At 43.8% G+C, this 27,515-nt stretch overlaps 1 protein-coding gene across 1 annotated transcript in view; it reads right to left on the bottom strand.

The window, feature by feature from the left end:
* The window catches only part of LOC146798204 (serine/threonine-protein kinase D3-like), a 508,587-nt gene that overhangs the window by 101,243 nt on the left and 379,829 nt on the right, over positions 1 to 27,515 (bottom strand). The window contains exon 6 of the mRNA XM_085625489.1: positions 21,764 to 21,847. Coding sequence (XP_085481615.1) covers positions 21,764 to 21,847 — 84 coding nt within the window. The remainder of the gene's footprint in view (positions 1 to 21,763; positions 21,848 to 27,515) is intronic.

The raw sequence follows: 27,515 nt of genomic DNA, 5'->3' as shown, positions 1-27,515 counted from the left end.
ATTGCAGAATACATATGTTTTTGGCAGATAGATACACTATCATCCGGTAGATTTGTCGTCTTGGTGTATGTAATTACTTGCTCCTGTCACTGAGTTGTTTTGGTCTGGGGCAGTAGTCATCGCTCACTGAAGTGATATGTCGGCTCAATAAGGTGCCGATGGACCTTTGACCTTAGTTCTGTCCTACTTCTCCGCTCCACAGTGGCTGGGAAGAAAGACTTGAGCCTAGCAAAATCATAATCAAAGAGCAACTAAACCAAAGAACACACACAAGAGTAATGAGAAGTCAGTTTGAAGGCAGGATATCTATCACAAAAGCATTACAGAAAGTAATTGGGTTTCAATGTGATACTTCTTCCTATAGATTCCGTGTAAGGAAATGCTCTTCGAAGAAATGGAAGGGTCTGAAGAGCACTATACAATATTTTTTATTTGTAAATATTCCTTTACTGATGTATCATACATTGACAATGCATAATGTTGCCAGCATATAGTTTCCATGCAAAAACTCTTTAGGTCTGCTCACATATTAATCTAGTCACAAAGGGATTACTCATCAATACAGGAAATAAAACTATCATGTACCGAAATAAACCATAAACAGGGGTGAGTTCAAATAATTGATCAACAATATATCTTCTGTCACAGGAGTGCCCTCAAGGTTGTCTTGGAATTGAGCATTAAAGCATCTCATTTTTAACATTTGAGTCAGCTATAGCATTTGAATCTACCAATGCGGGTTGCATCTTCGGGGTTTATGTAGTATGCAATTGGCTCTTGATTCCTGAGTCACAATGTTTCAAGATGGGCTTCACTATGAACCAACAAATAAACAAGTTAAAAGTAAGAGTATGATACATTCAGTGATGTGAAAAAATTAATTTAGGTCATTAGGTCATTAGTTCATCCAATTATGGTGTGAGCTATGGTAGTATTGTGTCCCATGAGGTAAGAGGATTGCCTTTCTTTTTCTGCCTTTCTTCTGAGCGTTGTAATTGTCTTGTTCCCAATTGTCACCCATCTGAGTAACTCTGATCACCATGTCGTATCTTTTAACTTCTGCACCGGACACCAACTCATTCCTGCCAATTCACCAACAGCAGTATCAGATCTATGAGATGGTAAGGTGCTTTATCTCTTTTAAGTTGTATCATGAGTCCTAACAGGCATGCCATGGGTGTAAAGAGGTTACGTTTGCCTGTCAGAAAGATCAAAGCATCTGTCTCTCTTTCTTCCAGTATTTTGTTGTCTAGCGCAGGATTGGCCCATCGGGGAAACATCTTCCTCTAAATATTCACGTGCAGGGAAAAGGACAGTCATTTCACGGTATTATATATTTAGGTGTTTGGGCCAGGTTCGGACTGGTTAAAAAAAAAGACCTGGGCAACAAAATAAAAGTGGTCCCCATTAGTAAATTAGACAGGTAAAAGGGTGGCCCATGTTTTCGTGCAGTTTTGAACTTGTCAAGACACGCTGCATAAGGTATGCAAGACTGCATGGACTTGAGCTTACTGTTTGTTTGTATTAATTTAATGGAAATCAACAGGAAAAACCAGCCCAGCAGGCCATAAAATAGCCCCACAAACCACCAAAAAAATGGCCCACTCACTGACCTGTCAGACCAGCCCACTGAGCACTGCCTGATTGACCGATAGGCCTATCTGTTCCTGGTTTGGGCATAACATAGGCATGATGTATAAAATTATTAGCAACAACTTGAGTCCAGCATTTATAGAAGCCCTGGTGGTATGCTGTAACACGATTACCTGTAATACATCCATAAGGGACCAATCCAAGTCTCTTTCCCATTTTTCTTCACTGGAGCAGGTCTGTTGACATGTTTGTGTTTGAGCCCTTTATAGTTGTGATACTAACTTCCACCCCAACCGTCCAGTTAGTTAAAACTTAGGAACCAGGTGCATTGGTGGTTCACTGTTCACTTGTCCCCTAGTCAACAGAATGGTGTTCACTATTGCTGCATGTGTAAGGATTTGCTCTTCTGGGCAGAATGTTCCTTTCGCAGGCCATAAAAGTCACAAAGTGTACCAGTGGCGCACAATTGACATGCTTGTCTCACCCCCACCCTCATCTATACTACTTTAGTTAACCTATGTACGACATCATGAAACCTGGGGATAGCCCACAGTGGCATCACAGGCGTGTATGCTATTCCAGTAGCACTTTCCTTAGTGCATCTAGCTCAACAAGATTGTTCCCCTGTACAACTTGGGTTTTGTTGCTTTCGGAAGTATATTACCAAACAATGTGGTGGTTAAATCAGATTGACCAAGTGTTTTCCTTAAGTACTGTCACAATTTGTGCAGTGCTAGTCCACATCATTGGCTTTCCCATTTAGGGCAGTAAATGTAAGCTCTAAAAATATATAGTCAGTGGCCAGGCCACTAGTACCTTGGCAAAAAAGTTAAACCGCCTGTGGAAAAAACATTTTAGAGAGCACCACCCAACTGCCACAGACAGCAGAGGTTTTCCCCCCAAATTATACTAGGTTTCTTATTTCTTCAATGGTGCAAGATATACTCCCTTTACTTCGGTAATCATCTCTGTGATTTACCTGTGTTCCTAAATATCTAAACCCACACTCCCTCCAATCAAAGCTGCACTATTATGGGTCTAGCACGTTTGGGATTGTGGCCTAAGACAAAAAAGACAAGTTTTTTTAATATTGATTTGCAGGTCTGACAATACTTTAAATTCCTCAAACTTGGATATCAACTGGTCAAGTCCTACTTCAGCATCCTTCATTGTATAGCAGTATGACACCAGCACACTGAGAGTTAACATGTGGGATGCCATGCATTTCTGTTCAATATTTAGTTACATCTATTCCAATGTCATTCACCATTGGATCCATTGCAAACGCAAACAGGAGAGCAAACAGAGGATAACCTGGCGAGGGCCTCTCTGAGACTCCCAAGAGCTTGTTGTTCTGACCCTAAAAGTTGGATTTCAACACAATAATCGGATCATTGCCAGTATAAATGGAGTATAACTAAATGTCCCGACGACAAGTCAGCTTATGTGGCGGCATATAGAGCCTATCTAGGCCAATGTAAAAGTGCCAGTAGAGAAAATCTGAGTCTGCGGATTAGGGAGGCAAAGAATTCCTCAAAGAAACTCTTTAAGATATTAAAAGAATTCACCAACCCAATAGTGAGCAGGGCAGCGGCTCCCCACACTCAAGAATGATGTGATAACCTGGCCACCTACTTTAGAGAAAAGATAGACAACATCTATAACTCTATGGGGGGAGGAGAGACCCCCAGGCTGCCAACCCCGCAGAGTAGAGACCCCTCCCTACCTAAACTTGACTCATTTTCCACCATCACCACGGAGCAAGTAGGGGAGGCACTGGCAGCTACAAAGTCAGGGTCAGAGTCAGATTGTGCCCCTCCTTTCATTATGGCAGAATTGACCATGGTTTTAGCTGCCTCACTTTCATCAGTTTGTAACATCTCCTTAGACACCGCCACTTTCCTGAACAAGTGGAAGAGAGCATCGATCAAACCTCTCTTGGAGAAAACGTCTGCAGACCCAGCAGAGATGAAAAATTACAGGCCAATTTCCCTTCTTCCATGTTGTTCGAAAGTCATGGAGAAGTTGATCAATCAACAACTGACAGACTATCTGGGACCAAATCAATTGCTGGACCCTGCTCAATCGGGCTTTTCAGCAGGTCACAGCACGGAGGCAGCCCTGATCGAAGTCACTGACAGCATTAGGATGTCCTTAGACAGAGGGACCCCCACTATGTTGGTGCTTCTTGATCTCTCAGCGGCCTTCTACGCCATCTCCCATAATATCCTGCTTTGCAGACTACAGGAGATTGGTGTCGGAGGTCTAGCACTGGCTTGGTTGCAAAGTTTCCTGGCAAACAGAACACAGTGTGTCAAGCTAGACTCATATGTGTCAGCAACCACTCTACTTGACAAGGGGGTGCCTCAAGGGTCCATCTTAAGCCCTACTCTGTTCAACATATATGTGGCCCCTCTATCTGCCATTATAAGAGCGAGTGGCTTTGAGACGATTTCGTATGCGGATAACACGCAGGTGATTATCCCATTCAAATCTGATCCTGCTGTCACCAGGGCCAAGTTTAAGATCTGTATGTTGAACATAGCGGCCTGGATGGGGGACAATTTCCTCCAGCTTACCTCCAATAAAACAGAGATTCTCCTGTTAGGGAAGGCAGAGGAACTGTGGACGCCAGATTGGTGGCCCACTGAACTGGGGGAGTCTCCTTCCCCCACAAAGCAGGTCAGGAATCTGGGAGTTCTGTTAGACAGCAAACTATCGTCCGAAGATCATGTAAAAACACTCTCGGGCACCTGTTTTGATATCCTGAAAATGCTAAGCAAGGTATTTCCTTGGATCCACTTGGATGCAAGAAAGATCCTGATTCAGGCGCTGATTGTAAGCAGGTTAGACTATGGCAACGTACTACTGGTAGGAGCCAGAGAAGAGCTATTCTCTAGGCTCCAAGTACTGCAAAACACTGCAGCAAGAATGGCCTTGAATAAGCCTAGACGTTCCCCTTCTCGACCCTTGCTGCAAGCCTTACACTGGCTGCCCATCAGAAAAAGAGCAGTCTTCAAACTCCTCACACTGGTGTTTAAGGCAAGACAAGGCCTGGGGCCAGCATACTTAAGGAAGAAGATGAGGCCTTACGTCCCTGGTCTCCATCTGAGGTCAAGGAATCAAAACCTTCTAGTTCCGTGTAAGATCAATAAATCTAGAATGGGACGTGCTTTTTCCTATCTTGCCCCCTTTCACTGGAACAGGTTACCGGAAGAGGTACTCCGCTGTACCTCTCTGGGACACTTCAAGAAATGCCTAAAAACCTGGTTGTTTTAGGGGTTTGTGTGGGTCGTGGTTCCTGCTAGTGTCTTGCCAAGGCGCCGAGAGATCCCCCGGGGGATGATTCATTGCGCCATATAAGTGTTAAATAATAATAATAATAATATATTCTCACCAAATCCCCTAGCTTGTAATACGGGAAGGTGTCAAGGGCCCTCTATATAACAAATGAGCCTGCAGTAAGTACACAATCTGACACGTTGTTAATTATGTGAAACATTTGTCTAATGTTAGGGGATGTGTTCCTACCTGGCACACATCCATTCTAGAGGTACAGCTTGCCCAAAATCTAGCTGACTAAATTTATTAACAACATGCAATATGAGGTGGCATTTAAGGGATCACTATGGGGTTTGGACACTACTGTTATTTTGACCTCTCTGATGGCACCAGCCCTGGTCTTCCGCTGCTGTCAAGTTTGGGCAAACTCTGTAAGAGCACCGACGTAGCTGCGCTATCCGGTGAAGAATGGACAGTGATCCTATTTAACGTGAGAGGAGATTTTTTGCTCACTCCTAGATGCACAGACTTATCTACATAGTGACGCTCTAATTTGTCACAGCTTTCCCCTTCAGGAATCTGAAGAACCTGCCAAAAAGCCAATAACTGATACTGCATTCCTTAAACGGTTCAGCATAAAATGTAGGTGACCTTTGCTGGTCCCGTTTTGATAGATCTGTGTAAGGGAATAATGAAGGTACAGAAATATTTTGTAAATTGTGGAACTTTAAATGTAACTTTAGGAAAAGGAGGAAAAACGCGGCAATGCCTCTCAGGTAACCACACATATACTCATTTATTAATGCAGGTGTTTGGTAAATTCTTTAAAATAACAATACGGTCCTGGCCTTACGTTCACTTCAGAGCATTCAACAATACCAGACGTGTATGAGGCAGAGTAAGATAAGGATTGGACAGAGCACGCGTCCTGTTGGATGCAAGAGCTATGTCATGACACATTCTCTCCCCTTACTGTGGTGCCATACCAGTTTCATTGGTCTGGCATCCCCAAGCCTCTTACCAGTTCTGCCCTTCTTCACTTTAGTGGCTACAAGCTTGACTGCTGTCCCTCTGTGTTGGTGTCACCAGTAGACCATCAGTTCCTTCAATGCTCTCCATCCAATGGGATCCAATTCAGCCTTAGCTGCCCTCCCTACTTCCAGGGTAAAACCCCAAGATCCCAGGGGAGTTTGGCATCCTCTAGGTCCTAGCTCTCACCTTTTTTCTTCTTCCTAAAGCTACTTTTTATGAATTATTTCCAGCGTTTCTTTTCTTTACATGAATTTGGGATGTCTATTTCCCCCTATTACCTTTAAGGTTTCCCCTAGCAATATGTCACATTCTAATATGATTCCCGCTTTCCAGCCCCTTCTACTACTAACACTATATGTAGAAACCCTATTGGTACTTCAGTGTTGCAAAGGTTTGCTCAGACACTTCAGATCAGTTTCTCTTTCCGGCCACTCTAAAACAATGTTGCCTTAAAAGAATCCTTTGTTTTCCAATATCCCCGCATGCTCCTTCTTGCGGTTTTCGTATGGCTTCCTCTTTAATCCTGGGTTAGAGATTTTCTTTTTGGTCCTTGCCAGTAAGGTGCTTTATGCAAACTAGATTACTTTAATTTGGTTTTCAATTCATACCCTTCTATGCTTTTGTTTATTTAGCTAGTTACAAGGAACCCGATGCTTCAGTGATAATAAGCAGACCATTCCCTTGTGAGAAGAAAGGAGGTGTAAGACCTCTTTCTAAAGCTTGCTTGACAGGCTTCCCCTCTGCACTGACCAGAGCTGAAACTTCAACTGAATGACTCTTTGAACTATTAGGTTTTGATACATTTCTTTAAATGTGTATAGGTTGGTTCTATCCTATACCATTGTCTAATGGCTAGAGTCTTTTATGGTATTGAACCCTGCACTCCCAGTGAGCGGCTGCTGGGCATTAGTCCATGGATGTTTGCTGCTGGAGAGAGGTGGGAGTTGACCGATCAAAGATGCTTAGAAGGTTTTGCAACAGTGCTGCAATATCGCGTCCCCCCCCACCTCCCCAGTAACAAAAGCGGGAGCGGTGCTTCTCTGAGCAGCAATCTGTCAGGGCTGGTTGCAGTTCCCACGCCGGCCCTGGTAGCACCAACTTTAAGGACATCTAGGCCTGTGTTCCAATAGGCGTCATGCATGATCTAAAGTTTTAAAGATGATTCTTGAGGCAAGCAGGATTCATTTTAAGCCTTTCATGGCTGTTTGTTATACTCATGTTTCTGCAGACTCGTGCAAGTTCTGGAAGCCGGCTGCTGAATTCTCTGTAGTCTGTCCTTTTTGGGAAGACCCACACATATTTGATTACAACAATTTGATTGTAGCATCAATGGAATTCTTTTCAATTCAGGGAGCAGACAACTGGGGAGGTAGTACTTTCCAAAGCATTGATCACGATCCTGTCTGCCAGGTTGATTGGGGAATGGAGATGCAAGAGAGGCCCATGTCTGCAGAGTGTGGCACAAGTAGTTGATTAACACTCTAGTGCAATAGTCACCAAAGATCTGCACAAAGGTGCCCCTGAGAAGAACCCACAGTGGCACCTAAAATGAAAGAAACACTGCCTCCGGATGAATACTTTGGGGCAGATATTAGGAACCACTGAGACTCCCTCCCTAGAAAGTATGGTGAATTGTGGGGACCCAGGCCTTTCAAAGGGCGAAAGAGTCCTGATGTCATTGTTGGAGAGCATCCATAAAGAAGTGTATGCCCGGGAAGCCAAAGTTACGGCAGCGGAGGGCAGACTTGATGAGCTCTTTGCGAGAGTCAGTGAAAACGGAAGTGGCTACATAGCCCCTTGAAAACATAACATCCACACTGAAGTATTACACTACTGCTCAACAAAACAACAATTACTCTGGTATGCCTTTCAGCCTATGCTGTCACATCCATCATGAATGTTTAGACTAGATCGAAAAGGTTTGTGCGTGGTATGAACATTCAGGGGTATATTCACAAGGGAATAGAGCCACCAGAAAGTCACTTTTACCGCGTTCTGGTGGCGCTATGTACTTTTCCATATTTACAAAGTGATGCTAAACCACTTTGAGTGGCTTAACGCCGCCTTGAAAATACCGCCCCTTTCACATGCATCACTTTGTGTAAAAGGGGCGTGCAATGGTTGTTGTTGCTGTGGCCGTTTCACCCCAACTCCCATTGCTTTTTGACGCTGCCCCGGATTTACAAGGATGTGTAAATCTGAGGCAGCGTTAAAAACTAACGCCATGCAACAGCAGGCGTTAGACTAGTGCAACGAGGAGAAATACTTTTTTTCTCCTCGTTTTTGATTTTTTGTGTGTGTTTATGTGCCGGAAGGTGTCTCCTCTTGCACATGAACAATCATTGAATAATGAAGATTTGCTACTTCTACGTGTTCTGAAAAATGCAGCACACATAGAAGTAACAAATCGCTATTATTGTTTATTTATGTGCAGGAAGGGACCTTCCTGCACATAAACAATCATTCCCTGCAAAGTAGGCACCCTTGCACTATGGTGCAAGAGTGCCTTATTGGCGCTTGGCAGCTACTTTTAGCGTCAACACTAGGAAAAACACAAGGGTTGGCTATTTGTTGTAAATACGGGCATCCCTGAGTTTTGGAAGTGGCGGAGCTCGGCGCTGCCAAATTTAGCGCAGCTCCGTGCTCCGCCATTTCCTTGTAAATATGTCCAAAGTTTAATAGAAACTTATCTTGGATGGCCATGGACCTTTGAGATGGGTGGCACAATTGCCAATGAGTAACAAGTCTGTTGATGTGGCTAATATCCGAACTGCGCTGACTGTGCAAGACAAGATAAGTACAGGAGCAATCAGGCCCCGAGGTGGGCCACAAATCAAGGGTAGTGGGTATTGCATAGGAGGCAGAGTTTGCCCTTCTTTCTGGATGTTGTGAAATCCACAGTAAACGGTTACCAGTACACAATGCCATCCATCTATTCAATTGTGGGCTCTTTTCTGACAATGATATGGCATACAGATGAACAAACTGAAGGCTAGAATTGCTGCAGCGCAGGGCATGCACATTTAGAAAACCAGGCCGACACAACATACAATATTTGTTTTATACATATATTTCAGCATTGATAAAGCATCTTGTCCCAATCCCCAATAATTGTGATGAAACAAAGGAATATAATTATTTAGTTGGTGACTCAGTAACAACCTAATGGAGAGCCTTGGTGTGAAGTCATTGTATATTTTTTTTTGTCGGGATATACAGGTCCAGTTCCAGTTCTATACTCAGGAAATTTTAGGGATTGGTATATATGAATTGAATTGTGAAGGGGGTAGCTACAATTTCCCACCAATGAGTACGCCAAGGGTAATCACGACATAATGAGGTAACAAACTACGCAGATTACAATCTGGATCTACTCACCGTACATTTAAGTAACCTATAGTGATCTAGGCTCTGTCTCCCCACATGTGTTTGTGTTTTAGTTTAATCTCTGAATGGCCACTTAACCTGTATACTTTGGATGCTCAGAAGGCATTTTATGAAAACTACGCCCTACAGCCAGATTGAACACTTTACTGTTTGCGCTGCAAGGCGAAACCCGATCAGTGTGTAATTTGAAAAACAATAAGTGCAAGGGCCCTTGTTAGGAGGCCACTGCAGCTTGCAACCACCCACTGACCCTGCCAGCACTGCCACTTACAGTACCAGCACAAACACTAACTGTCCCACTCTTACTAGTCAAACGATTCAGGCTAATCCAGGTCATTATGGCACAATGGTGTCTGTGTTGGCGCTAGGCAGTTATTTTTAGCACTAGTGCAAGGGAAAGCACAGAGGTGTACCGTATTCTTGTAAATACGGTGCATCCAAGCATTTTGGAAATGACCCAGCGCTGCAAACATTTACGCCGCGCTGCGCCATTTCCTTATACATATGCCCCCATGAGTTGGAACCCATTGCAATAACCCAGAATTGATTGAGTCACATTCATAACTTACAGTATTAAAGATGCTGGTACTAGAAGAATTTGTAATCTGCCATTTGTCTATTAGTGCAGCTAGTTATGGAAATTAAAGCACTGAAAAAAATCCCCCACTGCGCTGATGTGGCTTTAAATTCAAGTAATATAAGCCTGTAATGACGTATGTAGGATATCTTATTGTTTATTCGAAGCTCCTATGTGTAGTAGGATAGCCACTGAAATAAGGTAGAGCAGTTAAAGAAAATTGAAAATAAGTATATTTTCTAGGCATGCAATTTGCCAGGGTGTTTATTCAGGTTTGTTACATTAAGTAAAATGCAATATTACACCTACTTGGATAAAGTAGTTCCATTAAAAATGTTGATAGATTGGTGTCATTATCCAAACTGATCTAACTAATGCTCTAGTGGCACGTGCCAACTGGTATTCCCATACAAAGTCTAGGTAGCTTATAATCATGTTCACAATGATCCTTGAAATGTCAAATATGGGAGGGCATGGCTTCTGCACTCAAACTGAAATGGTGGGGGTTCCCTGAGCTCCAGAGTGACACAGAACAACAAGCCTAAAAGGATCCTCTTTATGTCTGAACTTCACTGACCTGGGCATGCCTTTCAGGTAGCGTTTACTACCGCATTCTTTTTTACTGGTGCGTATTCATCAAGAAGCTTCCTGTATGCCCTGGGGCGGTGAGTTTTTGACAGACGCAAGCGGACACCATTTTATCAGTGCTGCTCACTTGCTCTGTTTTCTGCTGCTCTCTCCTGCCACTCTGGGAATATCCGCCTGTATGCTGAAATGTTCCCTTGGCTTCCAGCATAGTTCCTTTTCTGGTGGTATTCACCATTTCTGGAGGCTTTTGTCTGCCTTAACTCTGCTGTACAGATACTGTATAATTGGTGAGTGACTGCCATTTTGTCTGAGCGCCAGTCTTACCTCAGAATTATCTCCAAGCAAAGCTTAAACAAGCTCCTGAGCAGTGTAATTTTTCCAGCCCGCAGCTTCAATGTTACTCTATATAATGGATCTCTACCTTATTTTTTGCACAATCGTGAGAGTTTTTTTCTACTCCTCTCACGGAAGAAATTCTTATTAAAAACACATTATCATATTATATTGATGACTGGCAAATGCCAAGTCTTTACATTATCTAACTGTGACGTTACCTTTTTCTGCTAAATGCATTACTATCTTATATGAGCAGGACGGGACATTTCCAAAGGCTTCACATTAATCTTTCTACCACTTCAAAATGGCGACTGACATACTTGCCTCTGCCAAACCTGCTTCTTCTGGCCCTAAACCAAAAAGGGCAAAAAAAGATCCTCCACCGCCTAATATGTCTTCTCACAATCCTGTGTTAGACACTTTTCTCGATGAGGTGAGGGGTCTCAAACATTTCATGTGTGCTAGTAATGAAAAACATCAACATATACAGGATTGTTGAATTGTTACAGAGGGTAAAATGTTTGAAAAGGAGCATCGTGTAAGTAGTCTCCAAGATGCAGTCACCAAAATTACTTTTCTTGAACATTAAATTCAGATACTTAAGCTGCATACTGAGGACCTTGAAAACAGAAACAGGCGTAATAATGTTCGCTTATATGGATTACCTGAGAACCTCAAAGTCTTGTCTTCCGGCAAAAGTTTCTACCTGATCTTCTTGGTTTTCTGAATACTCATCTTCTCAACATTCAATGAGCACACCATATTTGTCACCTTCATCCTCACTATTCCAGACCTAGGGGTATCATAATGCTGTTTCTGGAATGTATGACCTTTCACATGTTTTGAAAGCAGCCAATGAAAAGTGTTGCCTTGTTTGGTCTGGCCACAACATCTTCATCTCTCAAGACCTTTCTAATGCAACAAATGCCAGAAGAGAAAAGTTCCTTGCCCTACGACCTCAAATGAGACAACTGAATATGTGCTATGGCATTCTATACCCGTCTCTGCAAAATTACTCATAATGGCTCTTCGCTTTTCTTTGATGATCCTGTTGAACGCAAAATGTTTCTTCAAAATATTTCATCTCATTATATTTTGATATCCGCATACCTTTTCAGTCCTCTTTGTAACTTAATGTTTATATGGCTTAATTGATTATAATTTACTCTTTATCTTCCTGCTGTTGTTCTCACTCCTGAGCTGACACATCTCATGATCTATTTTCATGCTCTTCTTTTCAGATCTGGATTTCTATCCTTGATGTGTTTCTTTTGTCCTTAGCTTCTTTCCTTTCTCTCTCCTCATCTTCCTTCCTGTTTGATTATGTGAGTGCTTACATGTCTTCAAATAGCATTATGTTTTTTATTTTTGATCTGTTATGTTGTTATAAATAAATGGTGTCTTTTTGCTTTCCATTTTTGCAGCTTGTCATCCATATTTCTGCCTCCCTACTCATAACCCCCATTTTTTTCAACGTTGTCTCGTGGAACATTCGTGGTCTGGATCATCCAGTCAAAAGGCAAAAGGTACTCTCCCATCTATCAAAATGTAATTCATATGATACTTTTTTAATGAGAAACTCATTGTAATGATGTTGAGTCGCTTAACCCCTTCAGTGCCACGCCCTTTCCCCCTCCGTTGCCGGGCGTTACATTAGCGGGCAGGGGTTCATGACGAGATAGTCTCGTCATGGGCACAGCGCAACCGTGCTCCATGACGAGACTATCTCGTCATGGGCACAGAAGAGGTTAAACTAAAATGTCAGTGGGTAGGTCATGTTGTTTTTTCACCTGCTATTAATCGCACGGGTCGTGTTGCCATCCTTTTTCATAAATCGTTCAATGTACAGATTGCATCAACTAAACATGATGCACATGGATGATGGGTATTGGTCACTGCCATAATTCATAATAAACATATTTCTTTATTTAAAATGTATGGCCCAGTCAAACCTGATCCTGGCTTTTGGCATAACATTAAGCTAAAACGTGCTTCCATTGATAATCCCAACATTATTTTAGTAGGTGATTTAAATCAGTGGTTAGACCCTTTTAACAACAGAAAATCTAAATGCAAATTTAATCCTGATAAATGCCATAAGGCATTTTAATCACCCATTACCACTCGTCCAGAATTTGATGTCTGGAAATCTTGTAATCCTGATACCTATGAGTTTACGTTTTTCTTTAGTGTACACCATACAATGTCCAGAATTGATTATATCTTAGCTACCAAGTCCTTACATCCTTCTATTCAGTCCTTAGAAATGTGTTCCATTTTTTTCATATCATACTCCTGTTTTATCTTCATTTGATTAAACCTTAAATAACTCCAAAACGGATCGCTGTAGATTCAACAACTTTGTGTTATCAGATCATACTTTTTTAACAGAAGCAACTGCTTTTATTAAAAAGTTTTTGTCAAATAGACCAATCTATCGATACTTCTATTAATAATTTTTAGAATGCTTTTAAAGCCTTCTTTCGGGCCTTCACTATAGTGTTTTCAGCTGAAAGGAAAAATACATTAAATTCCCAAAAACTTACATCGATGAAGCAAATTAAAACACTTAAACATACTTACTTCACCTCTAGATTATTTTCTGTTTTACATTAACTGATTTCAGCCAAATCTACTCTAAATAAACTTGCTACTATTGATGTATTTATTATACTTAATGTTAAATCTAAGTTTCACGGTGGTAAAAATAAAGCAGGCAAAATGTTGGCTAACTACTTGAAAATTAAATCTGAGTGCAAATATATTGGGCCCATCCATAATGAATTCACTAACAACCTTGCACCATCTGATTTGGATATTTCTAATCTCTTTTAAGATTACTACAAATCAGTGTATGCAGAAAATACCAATATCTCAGCCCATGATATAAGTACTTTTTATAATGGTCTTCCTAATCCTCCTTTGATCCCTGATACCTTCAAAACACTGGAAGCCGACATAACTCTTCGAGAAATTATTAATGCAGTCAAATTCCTAAAAAAAAGCTAAAGCTCTGGGCCCAGATGGATTTTCTATTAAATTAATTTCTTCCTTTTTATCCTTTTTTGCCCCCAAATTACTTGAGCTTTTTAATAATTTTCTGTGGTATTCAAAGGCCAGTGGCTCTTTTTTAGAAGCCCTGATTGTTATTATCCATAAGCCTGATAAAGATCACACCCTTTTTTAAATGTATAAAACTATTAAATTAATTAACTATGATTGTAAAATGTTTTCAAAAAAATACTAGATTCTTGCCTTGAAAATGTTGTTGCCCTACTTTTTAAATCTAATCAACCTGGTTTCATTAAGGGCATACTTGTGGACAATGGCAGAATTTTCTTGCATAGGCTAAGAAATATCAATCCCCCCTTGCGGCCCTATCCCTTGATGCCGGAAAAGCATTTGACCGCATTATTTGGCAATTTATGTTCACAACACTCTATTTGTTAGGTTACGGACCTAAATTCCTCCCATTTATAAAACAATTACACTGTTGTGCCAGCGTTTTTGTTAACAGATGCTTTACCACTATATTTTAACAACATTGAGGTACCAGGCAGGCTGTCCCCTCTCTTCTTTGCTTTTTATTCTTTATCCACGCCCTTCCTTGAACGGATTAATTATAACACATATGTCTCTGGCTTTAAATATAATTTCTTTGACACTAAGCTATCGGCATATGATGATGATGTTTTAATATACCTGTCTAATCTCCTCTCCTTCTTAAATCCTTTTTTACAAGAGATTACCTTATATTCTAATATCTCTGGTTACGAACCAAACTTTTCCAAAAACAGAAACCTTACCATTGAATTTCTTGTTTTATCAATATATGTTTGCAAGCACTAACTTTACATGGGGCCCTTCCAAAATTAAATACTCCTACTTCTTCCAGCATTATTAGCCTTACATTTTATGCTTTGAGAGTTAAAATACAGAAATTACTTATATCCTGGTCTCTCCTGCATTTATCATGGTGGGGCTGATTAGATACCCTCAAGATCTATACCACAGACGTTTTCATCTTCCTTTATGAGGGGTTCTTAGCACAGTCTAATCTACTATCTCAGCCACAGTAACCAGATGAAATACATTGCAAGATCTCAGGGAAAGTATTACAGAATGGACCCAGGCTAATGTACTTTATTCAGCTTTATTAAAAGCGATAACATGGGCTACACCACAATGTTTGCGCAAGCGGAAGCAGCACAGTTTTCTTGGATTCCATTCAACCAAGGGTTTAAGCATTATTGAATAACATTGCTGGTGTGTGTGTTCTCTCTTTCTGCCAACTGTCTCAGGATCATTTTGTACCTTCATAAATTAATTTGTGTTCACATTTTCCAGCACCTGTTTGTTAGTCTTCTAGCTCAGAAGGGAATTCAGAACTACGGAAGAGCTTGAAAACCTTTCGCAAAAATCCACTGACCGGAGGCCACACAGTCATTTCCAGCCCCTCCAGAGTCTGTACTTGTGTTTCTGCTATTCACATAATGCTTTGCAGTAATTAGGTTTTTCTTAAGCACAATATTTGATTACCACAGTTGAGGTACTTTGGTAGCATTGTGATAGGTGTAAAACATAGCCCCAATAATGCTAGTCTATTCCTAGCTTGTTTAAATGAGGGAAACGCCAACAATCTCACTCAGTTTGGATGCCGATGGGGCCTTTGATGCCATTGTGAGGGTTCATTTTTGCCACAGTAGACACTTTCAGTTGTGGCCTAAAGTTTGGAAAAACTCTTAACGCGTAGTTATGAAGGCACTCTGGTGAGAAATTTTATAAATGGTAAGCTATCATTATCAATCAAAGTAGGATGTGGATTAGTGGTGGCCGCTAAATTCTGCTCCACCGGTTGAGTTTTGGCCCCTCCGTGTTATTCTTGTAACACGGGGTTCTGGCCAAACTCCGCCAACCGCCATGTGGCTGAGTTTTTTCTCAAGCGGGATCGATAATTGGCGTTCCCATGTGCCATTTTTGGGTGCTAGGAGGGCACCTGGCAAGATTTTCTCAATGCGGGTGGTCGCGACTGTTCACAGAGACAAAGCTGCTGCTTGAGTAGAAAATCCACTTGAGCGGCAGCAAAGAAGCAGCGCCCTCTGGCGCGCTGCATGGTGTTGTTGGCACTGATTTTGCAGCTTGGAACAAGACCCCGGTGCTAAAAATCAGCGTGAGCAGCACGTCATGTCTATTTTTGCACGCTCTAGGAACGCTGCGGAATCTCACTGAGTTTTCAGGTAACTCAACGGAGTGAACCTTCTTGAGTTCCACCCACCACTAATGAGGATCAAAAAAGGGTGCCTTCTCACTTTTCTTTTGCACAATATGATTAAAGTAACATGGACAGTGGCTTGAGGTTTCATTTATTTTTACAACGATAGCATGTAGAAACTATAGGTTCAAAACATGCTGGTGACATGATGCTTGCCAGTGGCAATTAATCCTAAATGTTTGTAACATGGAGAGCAAATGAAAAATGTGACCAAATATAAAATCAGATGGTATAAGTTTAAATCAATGTCAGTTATCAATTACTAATTTTATTTACCAACAGTTTGAGTGGACTGCAGAGTACATTCAATAAATAGACATTACATTCTAGAATAACTGATTAAATGTGTGAGTGTAATTCTAAATCCACTGTAAGCAGGGTTTCAAATGACATAGAAAGGTTATGTTATTTGAAAGTATGCTACACAATTCTACCATGGGCGAGGAAGCAAAAGACACACAATTGATGGACGGAATGCAAAACAAATCAAAACATTTACCCCCAGTCAAGAGATCTGGGTTAAATCCATCATTCTTTTGCTCACCATTCCACCCCAGTTCAGACCTGGCCATGTGCAAATCAGTCTTGACCCTGTGCCTCATGGGAACAGTCCAGCCCGAACTGCTAAGCCAGGTCCTCCCTGGACCGGAAACAAGCAAAATTCTACCATAGCTTGGGATGAAATCTTTCATGTCCAAACCCAGACAGCAAAAACATATCATATGGGGAAATTTTGAAATGAAAGTTTCATGTTTATAGGACAAATTTTGCCAGTCTTTCAGCAACTAACTGTTCCATTCAAAAAGTGCAGAGACCCTTAATTTGGGATTGATGAAGAAGCATGTGTTAAATCTAATTTAGAACTTTTGGGAACGTTTATGGAAGGCAAAAAAATAAAATCTTTTTCTGAAAGCAGAAACTATCTAAAAATGTACATTGCTGCATTAAATATGTTAGACTATTGATAATGAGCTCAAAATGGATCTCACTCTGATCATGTCTACAGGAGTTTGAGAATGGGGAAGTACTTACCTACAAAGAAAAGAATGGATAAAGCATAGGATTGTATTTGTAAAACAACTTTTGGAAAAAAAAGGGTATCAAAATATTTGAGCAATGTGCATGTGATTTTTTTGGCACAAAAGGAGAATTTTTTATGGCATACAATAACGTGAACAATGGGGCACGCACAGTGCTACGGGATGGGTATGCCCAGATGTGGGTCGCATGCTTCTTGTGTTACTGGAACCATGCTATACCAGACTGATGAGCCCATAACTAGGGTGAAATCGGTCCTGGGTTGTTTGCGTTCCAGTTCAGGGAGGACCTGCATTCATAGTTTGGGTTGGCCTGTTCCGAATGGAGCAGGGTCAAGACTGATTTACATATAACTGGGACCAAACTGAGGTGAAGTGGTGTGCAAAATAACAATGGATTAGGATGCAGTCCAACTAATTTCCATTGGCTGATATTAATTCAAGCATTCCATCTATCGATCTTTTGTATACTTTAGTTTGTCACCCTGAGTGGGACAGGTATGACCAGGCACGGATCCCGTGCACACTGTGTCATTCTACTTCACTCCACTCCACTCTACCCTAGTCCAATTTACCTCACTCCATTCCAATTTACCCTACTCCTCTCCAAACTCCACTGCAATCTATCCAACTCCTCTCCACTCTAATCTAACCCACTCCACTCCAATCTATCACACTCCAATCAACCTAATCTACTCCACTCCAGTCCAATCTGACCCATTCCACCCCACTCCAGTCCACACTACCCCATTTCACCCCAAACTACCCTACTCCAATCGACCAATCCAATCCACCCCACTCCACTCTACCCCACTTCAGTGAACCACAATCTACTCCACTCCAATCTAATTCACTGCACTCTACCCCACCCTAACCCAATCTACCCCACTTCAATCTACCCCACTCAATACAATCTTCCCCATGCCACTCAATTCAAATCCACTCAACTCTAATCTACCCCACTCCACCCAATCTACCCCACTCCACTCCAATCTACCCCATTCCAAACTACCGGACTCCTATCTATCTCACTCCAATCTACCCCACTCCACTCCAATCTACCTCACTGCATTCCAATTTTCTCTACCATAATCCACCCAGTCTATCCCTCTCCAATCTACCCACACTCCACCCTAATTTACCCCACCCCACTTCAATCTACCCCACTCCAATCTCCCCAATATACCTCACTCCACTCCAGTTTACCCCAATATATCCCACTCCATTCTACCCCGATCTACCACACTCCAAACTACCCCACTCCAAACTACTCCACTCTACCCCAATCAACCCCACTCCACCCCAATCCACCCAATGCACTCTACTTCACCCATGTCTACCCCATTCCAAACTATCGGACTCCTATCTATCTCACTCCAATCTACCCCACTCCACTCCAAACTACTCCACTCTACCACAATCTACCCCACTCCACCCCACTGCACTCTTCTTCACCCATGTCTAACCCAATTCAATCTACCCTACTCCCTTACTCCAATCTCCCCAACTCCAATCTACCCCAATATATCCCACTCCACTCTACCCCAATATATTCCACTCCACTCTACCCTGATCTATCCCACTCCAATTTACTCAACTCCACTCCAATCTACTCCACTCCAATCTACCCCACTCTACCCCAACCTCCCCCACTCTACCCCAACCTGCCCCATTTTACCCCAATCTATCCCACTCCAATCTACCACACTCCATCGCAATCTACCCCATACCACTCCAATCTACCTCACTCCCCCAATTTACCTCTCTCCACTCCACTCCAATCCACCCCGCTCCAAAATACCCCAATCTACCCCACTTCATTCCATTGTACCCTACTATAATTCACCCAATCTACCCCACTCCAATCTACCCCATTCCACTCCAATCTAACTGACTCCACTCCAGACTACCCCACTCCACTCCAATCTAACCCAATCCCCCACTCTACTCTTTCCCAATCTAGCCCATTCCACTCCAGCCTACTGCAATTTATCCCACTCCACTCTTCCCCAATCGACCTTGATCTACCCTACTCCTATTAACCTCACTCCAATCTGCCTCACTTTAATCTACACAATCGACTCCACTCTAATCTAGCCCACTCTACCCCAACCTACCCCACTCTACCCCAATCTATCCTACTCCACCCCACTCCATTCTACTGCACTCCATCCCAATCTACATCATACCACTCCAATTTACTCCACTACCCCAATCTACCCCTCTCTACTGCACCCCAATCTAACCCTCCCCAAATGACCCCAATCTACCCCACTACATTCCATTGTACCCTACTATGATCCACCCAATCTACCCCACTCTACTTCAACCCTCCAATCTAACCGACTCCACTCTAGACTATCCCACTCCACTCCAATCTACCCCAATCCACCCCACTCCACTCTTTCCCAATTTAGCCCACTCCAACCTACTGCAATATATATCCCACTCCATTCTTTCCCAATCTACCTCAATCTACCCTACTCCTATTTACCCCACTCCAATCAACCCCACTCTAATCTTCCCCAAACTACTCCACTCCAATCTACCCTACTCCAACCCAATCTGTCCAAATGTAATCTATCCGAATCTACCCCACTTCAATGACCCCAATCTTCCCAACTCCATTTTACCCCACTCTACCCCCACTCCACCTCACTCTACCTCAATCTACCCCATTCCACTCTACTCTGATCTTTCCCACTCCAATCTCCTCTTCCCCACTCAACGCCACTAACTGTTAGCCATACTGAACAGCAGCCACATTGGAGTGCATAGTGGCTAAAACACATTGGAATCGGTTTCGATCTCTTTCGGAAAGCATACCGAAGGACTCAGTCCGGAATGCTTCAGTGGAGCCTGTGTTCTGAACGAGAAGACAGGCTCGCATTGACAAAAGGGGTGGTTGGGGATAATCAAGCACCCTGTGGTGGGCACCCCTTGGTGCCTGCCACACTGTGCATGGTCTGAAAGGGAGGACCTATGGGTACCCCACGGGCCAAATTTGGTGGGCCCTGGGTGAAGGGGGACCTGCAACAGGACAGGCCCCCAAAGATCTATTCCAGCAGCCTTTTTGTATCGGGCAAACCAATTCGGAAAGGCTGTCCGAATCATTCATCGCACTTGCTTGCTCGGAAACCAAGTCCATAGAGCTGTACGAATCGGCTCCAGAAAGGCTCTATCTCCTCGAATGCCTTTCGAAACCGATTCAGGCAACGCTAAGGGTTTCCAGGCATTGTACTTGGTCGTTCGGAAATGGGAACGAGTTGGCCGGAAACAAGGGCTCAGGATCGGTTTGGAGCCCTTCCAACCGAGATCGGAATCGACCCCATTGTCACAGCCAATAACTCTTGCATAGGTGAGACCTATTGGTTTTTCCAATGCTTGTTATTTACTGCCCTCCGGATCCAAGAATAGACTTTTTGTAACCCACTACCCAATTTTTTTGCCTCCCTACATACTCAAGCTGCTAATGTTGCCATTGTTGGAGATCTCAATATCTACTTTGATGACTTCACTCTTCCCCAAACCAACGCCTCCTTGAATGTTTAGAGATGCTCGGACTCCAGCAGTTATTCACGGCCCATCTGACTTTGCCAGTCATAGATTAACCACCCCCTCCTCTATTGTGGATTCTGAAAACAGCAAAACATGGACATTTATAAACTAAGGAAAAGAGGAGGCGCTGTGGCAACAAAAGTATGAAAATGTATAGAAGTAATTAAGAGTTCATACGGGGGACCCGCTATACAAGGAGAAGAAACAAACATATAACCGCAATGAGAGCATGCCCCCAGGGCCGGCTTTAGCGCTGGTGGCGCCCGGTGCGACAATCACTTTTGGCCCCCCCCCCCCCACTTCCCATGACCGCCTCCTCCGATTCTCTCACTACCACCTGCAAAAGTGCCCCTCATCTCTCCTATCATAAGATATTGGTAAACACAGCGCCCCACTGAGGTCACAGAGCCCCCCTCAACAGGTCAGCGCCCAGTGCGCCGCACCAGTTGCACTGCCCTAAAGCCGGCCCAGCATGCCCCACAGATCCACCCTTCAAGCGAGCCTTTGTGAAACTCATGTAGGCAATGGAGCAAGAATGTGATTGCCCAATTATTTCACACAAAACAAAGTTGGCATTGCCTGTAAACTAAGGGCCTTTATATAGAGTTGATGGACGGGTTACTCCATCACGCTTCTGACTGAGTCACCCGTCCGCCGAGCCCTTAATGGTTCTAAGTGTGCTTGTATTATATGAGCATATGAGCAGAAGGAGTTTCTGTAAAGTGCTCTCATGTATCTGGACACCATGACAGTGAACTGATGTGTAGTATTGAAACTCTGTGTAATAAAGTGGGAATGCATATTTGTGCAGTGTGATCGAGTGTCAAAATAATTTGCATGACTTCTAGCTTTACATTGAAGGAATTATCTCAAGTACTGTGTGTGTAACTGTTTAAGCTGGTGTAGTATCAGTACGGTATTTCATATCGGCATATGCAGTATAATTGATGCATATGGAAATTGCCTAGTGTTGGATGACTGCTGTGTGCAAAGCATTTGATGTAATTTGGTATACTGCACAGGGAGATACAGAAACTGAAATGAAGCATTACAATAATGGAAGAAAAAGTACCATGCTTACATGTACTATTATATACATACCATCTGCCTCAGGGGAGTTGCTCTCGCCAATGCAGTCATCTGGAATAAATGGGACACAGCGCCTGTGGCAGTTGAATCTACAATCTGCAATAAACAACATTAAAATGTATAACATTATATACATTATTATACAACATTAGAATAAACAAGAGAAGGTGGGGCAAATCGACACAGTGACTGCCTGCTGAAAGATGCCATTCTGCAAGCCTTCTATGAGGTGAGCTCCAAGGCTGAAGTCACCAGGATCGAATGGGAACTCAGTTTCATGATTTCCTTAACTGTTCAATAGTGTAAATGATTCTGACAAGCACTTTCACAGTTCCAGCACTTTTCATTTCTATCTATGTTATATTATATTTTATAATTGTATTCGATCATGGGTACTCGCAACCATTTTCCCAGGGGCCAAAATGTTTGGCCGAGGGCAAGATTGATGCCAGCAGGGTAGTGGTCGGGGTGGGGGCAGGAGGGTAGGCTTGAGGGGAAGCTAAACAGATATATATATATATATATATATTGGCTGAACTGTACAATGTGAAACCAGAAAACCTGGGATTAATCCCGGATACTCCACTTTACTAAATTGTGTAATCCTAGGCAAATGTTTTATTTCACTTTCCATCCTTTTTTCTTCATTATTACATTTTAGAGGACCTTGAAATACATAACTTCAGGATGTGCGCTGTACAAAACCACCTTCTTGTTTTGATTTAATAAACTATAATATTCATGAACAAGAGGAACCCAGGCCACCAAGAGGGTGCATGTAACAACTGACTTGCCCCGTTAGTTCGCTATTGGCTTTGTTGTCAGGGTGGGTGGAAGAAAGAATCTTCCTAAATTCATGTTTGAAAACTATCACTTTTAAAATAATGCTTCTCATTGCACTGATATAATTTCACATACTAAGGAGAAATGGTTCTGCTACTTAATGAAATCCCTTTTTGAATTTTAAAAGAACTTTGTCACATTTTTACAGGTTTGTTGCAAGATGCTTTCACTTTAACTTTAAATAAATGCTTGCAAGTTTATTTAACATTTTTTAAATGTTAGTGTTGAGTCGAGTAAACAGAAGTCCTGGACTGCTTTTGACCAGGGGGTCGCATGAAAAGGTCAAGAGGGCCGCATGCGGCTACCGGGCTGTACTTTGAGTATCCCCGTATTAGATACTCTATTTAAGGCATATTATTTTATATGTACTCCTGCTGAGCATAGCCATCTAGACATCAAAGTCTTTTGACTGGAGCAGTCCCTCCCCTCCCCCCCCCCCCAGCACCTTGACCCTCACGGGTGAGTAGCGCGCTTTAACCTCCCTGATTGATTGATTGACCAAAAATAGCAAAATGAAAACGATCTGAAAGACCCACTTTTCTGCCTATTCTCCATGGAACGATAGTACTTTTAGTCCATTTCTCTTCACATTTCTTCTGCGCCATTAGTGCCATGTTATTGGGGGGGAGGGGGAGGGGGGTCAGATCATGTGACCAGCACAGCGTGAGTGCATGCACCCATCACTCTGTAGCCCTTTGTTTGCTCTTGATCTCCATTACGCGACTCACGCCCTAGTTACAGTGGAGCTCTCCTGGAGACTCCACAGAGGAGAGACTTGCTGGAATGCCGTACAACCAAAGACCAACCCCTACCCCTGAAACTGACCCCATTAGACTTACAGGAGCACCATGTGATTTCTGTCTCTACTCATCTGCCTCTCCCAGTGTTCTTGCCTCAGCTGCCAAACAAGGGAGTAGCCAGCAAATATTAAATACCCCCCACTTCGATCCAAACCTCGAATGCCATTGGGTGAGCTAAGCAGGTAAGCCCTACCGACTGTAGATGAGGTCCCTTATTAACGCCTTTTGTTCATCTTTAAGCCTTTCATATATAAATCCATCTATCCGTCTTTTCATACTTTCATTCATACTTTCACCATTCCATCCATCCACCCTTTCATTATTAGTTTTCCATCCATCTATCCTCCCACTCACACTTCCAAACAGTCAAACATCTTTTTACCCATTCATCCATCCATTCTTCTTTTATCAATCCAGCAATCCTCCCTACCACATCTCCACCCAGGGCACAATATGCACAACACACAGAGCACAACCTGGAGCCCACCCCTCACCCTCTCTCCCTTGTGCTCATTCTCCCACATTCTCCTCATCCCCTAGAATGGATTCCCCCTCACATTTTCCACAGAGAGCGTTGATCTCATCCTAGGTTCTGACTTCATTCAACCCAGTTCATTGCGGCGCAGCATGTTAGAGGTTATCATAAAGCAGTTATGGAGTCTGACGCTCCCCTGCAGTGTAGTAGTGAACAGCATATATGTGCAAGGGAGTAGACAAATAGGGCTGCGCTGCACACGGCTGTGTCAGTTCTTGCATGCGAACAAGAGAGCCCTGAATGATCCATCAAGGAAAAGAACAGGGGAACCCTACTCACAACGGAACCAGGGTACTAGTTTTATATATGACACAGCGGTTCCTGTGGGCTATGTGGACATTATTTAAGCAATATTTTTGCGAAATCACGATAGAAAAAGGTGCAATAATATCAGAGGACAATGAACCGACTACACAGTGTAATTCGGTATAGCATATTTATAAACAAAACAATCAATCTCAATATAAGTACACTTCTTTTCAGTCAAAAGTGCAACAGTTTGTGCATTGTGTCCCCAAGTGCAAAATGGAACCAACAAAAAGTGAATATATAAAGTGAATAAATATATTGTTTAAACAGCAGAGGTACAATGAAACATGCTGGGTAATGGTCATTTCTTAGTGCTTGTCGATGGCGTTTCGACCCTTCTATGTATGTGGGGTCTCTTCAGGACTGGATTGTGAATGATCCGTGGCATAGGTGTTAAATCTTCAGGAGTTCAACTCCAGCCACCCCGCCAGAAAAAAGGGCTAGCCTTAGGTCTTCCTTTCCTAAATCCCATATGAGCTCTCACACTAAAACCAATCAACAGTTGGCCTGCACGACTTGTCTGGTCACGAACTTCACTTGGGCACAGACTGGTGGGCGAGGTGCAGCACGGCCGTGCCTTCAACTGCAGTCCTCCTTTTTAACCAAGACAAATAAAAATACAGGAAGGTAATTCTGCCTCCCTCATTTTGCTTTTTTCTAGTTCTCTAAAGTGATACTGTGAGTGGTAAATAGTTATTTAATCTTTCTGAAGGCATTTTGTGGGGTTGTGCTAGGTACACCTGATGATGGAGGCCTATTTGGGGTGGGAAATGGTTATTCTGAAGTGGGAGTGAGACCTAAAGGAGGTAGGGACATGGTAATCGATTGAAGGGAAGGTATACCCTGTGCTTTGGGGTCCCCCATCGGTTTCTCCCATTCTATTATCTACTTTGGCCAGGGCTGCGTTCGACTTCTATATGAACACCCAGTGTTCAGCCCCTGCTGTCCATCTATGATGAAGTCATGCCTGCGTGCACAGAAACCTTTGTACATAGAGGAATGTGGACAACAAGCATCTCTGGAAAGATCAAAGCTAAGACCCAAAATCTCAAATTAGTAGAATATGTGTAACTCCTCCTAACCCCACACATCCAGCTAAGCTTCAGGCCAGGGCGCCCGGTGGAAAAGACACAAAGCAGTGTGTGGTAGTGCCTGAAAGATTCTAGTTATGAGATGGAGCAACACAAAGAGCCTGCCCTTCAGTCTGAATTATACACGCATCATCACAGCTACCAAAAAGTTAAGACGACGGCCCATTGTCCATCAGCTATTCATATGGTGTCCACGGCGCAAATGAGAATTTGTCAATGATATTGTTTGCTCCATTCTGGGCCTTTGAGCAGACACCCTTTTGTTTATTTTGTCTTCCCAATGTATCTTCTCTTCACCTTTGTTCGAGGGAACATAAGTCACAAAATCTTACAAAATGTCCTCCTTGACCCTTTGCACCCAGCATAACAGGTTTTCTCGTGACACATACATCATCCTGACCATGGGTCAAGTGAACCTTCCGTCTTTCACTGGCTTGCTGTGGCTGTCATCTCTGATTCTGTTTGCCCTATTCTGATCCATTGAGTTGTTAACCCTTTTTGCAACTTCACATACATTTCTATACCCCATCCTCCCAGTGACATATATCATTGTTGGACCCGGCCTCGTAGAATGGCCCTCCGTACCCCCGCACCACCGAAACCTGGTACCTGCAGCCCAAGCACACGGCCAGCCGACCCTTCCCACCAGGACACCCGCACCAACCCCGGACATCCCCGTCCATGGCCTCTCTTCTTTCGGCCACCCCGGGCCCGCGTGCCCACTCCATGCAACAAGATGGCCGCCCGGCCCCAGCGCGAACCGGGCCTCGAGGCGCCACTCCGGCTGGAGGACATCACGCTTCCAGGGGATGAGAGAGGGAGGAGCAGTTTCTATCGCACCTCTAACTCCCCTGGGACGATGGGTTTCGATCGGCCCTCCGGCCTCCCTGCGGGCTGGCTCCGTGCCTGCTGGGTGTCTGGGACTCCTCCCGACCCGGCCCTGAAAGGATCAAAAGACAATAGCAGGAAACCCCGACAAGCGGCCCCCAGGTGACAAGACCCCTGCCTGCACAGACTCCGGACATCAAAGAGGGGTCGACCTATAACAAGGGGTGCTCTGAGACTGTCCGAGAGATTCGACGCTGGAACAACGAGAGCCTGCCGACGCGGTCGCGGCTCCTGGAACTTGAACCTACCTGAGCCCTGCTGAGTGACTCGCGGCCCCCTGAAGATCGTAAGACCTCCGAACTTGTACCTGAGCCCTGCTGAGAGACTCGCGGCTCCCTGAAGATCGTAAGACCTCCGAACTTGTACCTGAGCCCTGCTGAGAGACTCGCGGCTCCCTGAAGATCGTAAGACCTCCGAACTTGTACCTGAGCCCTGCTGAGAGACTCGCGGCTCCCTGAAGATCGTAAGACCTCCGAACTTGTACCTGAGCCCTGCTGAGTGACTCGCGGCTCCCTGAAGATCGTAAGACCTCCGAACTTGTACCTGAGCCCGCTGAGTGACTCGCGGCTCCCCCAGACTCTCACGGTCCCGCCGGACCCCGACTCCGACCACGTATCCCCCAGCTCGAGGATTGTGAGCTGTGCGCCGGATACGTCCCTGCTTTGAACCGTTACCAGAGACAGTCCCGCTACCCCCTACCTTTCCGAGACTCTTGAGCCCGTGCTCACCTTGTACATATTTGCAGTGATACCTAGTTGATAAAGCTTGTTTCTGAGAATACCCAGTGTGGTCTCTCTGTGTCGTGTGGTGCCAGAAGTACGATCCTAGTTGCGAGATTCCTCCCCCTGGGGAATCTCCCGCCAGTGCCCGGCTACGATACTACACGGGTGGGACTCAGGGTAGTCAGGACCCCCCCTTCCGGGCTCCTCTGAGGTCGCCGTCTAACATTGGTGGCAAGCGACGGGATTCGGGCCCATCATCTAGAGATCGTACAGTGAACAACGGACGCACGACCAACAAAGATGGCAGAAGGAAGCGCCATGAGCTCCGCAGAAACCAACGCCAACAGAGTGTTCCAGGTGGAGCATCTAGAAGAATACACACACAAAGAGCTAAAGCAATTTTGCAAAGAACTTAAAATCGCTACCACTGGCCTCAACACTAAGGAAGACTTGCAGAAAGCACTGAAAACTTGGGTGGAGACCGGGGCCTCCCGCCCGGAAGGCACGGGGGAGCGCCCCGACGAAGCCGAACCCCCTCCAAGTGAAAACAGCGACAATCAGGTGCGAGGCATTGTA

The sequence above is a fragment of the Triturus cristatus genome, chromosome 9 (genome assembly GCF_964204655.1).
Source record: "Triturus cristatus chromosome 9, aTriCri1.1, whole genome shotgun sequence".
Lineage (NCBI taxonomy): Eukaryota > Metazoa > Chordata > Amphibia > Caudata > Salamandridae > Triturus > Triturus cristatus.
The sequence above is the reverse complement of the archived record's forward strand: the minus strand, read 5'-3'. Positions and strand labels throughout refer to the sequence as shown.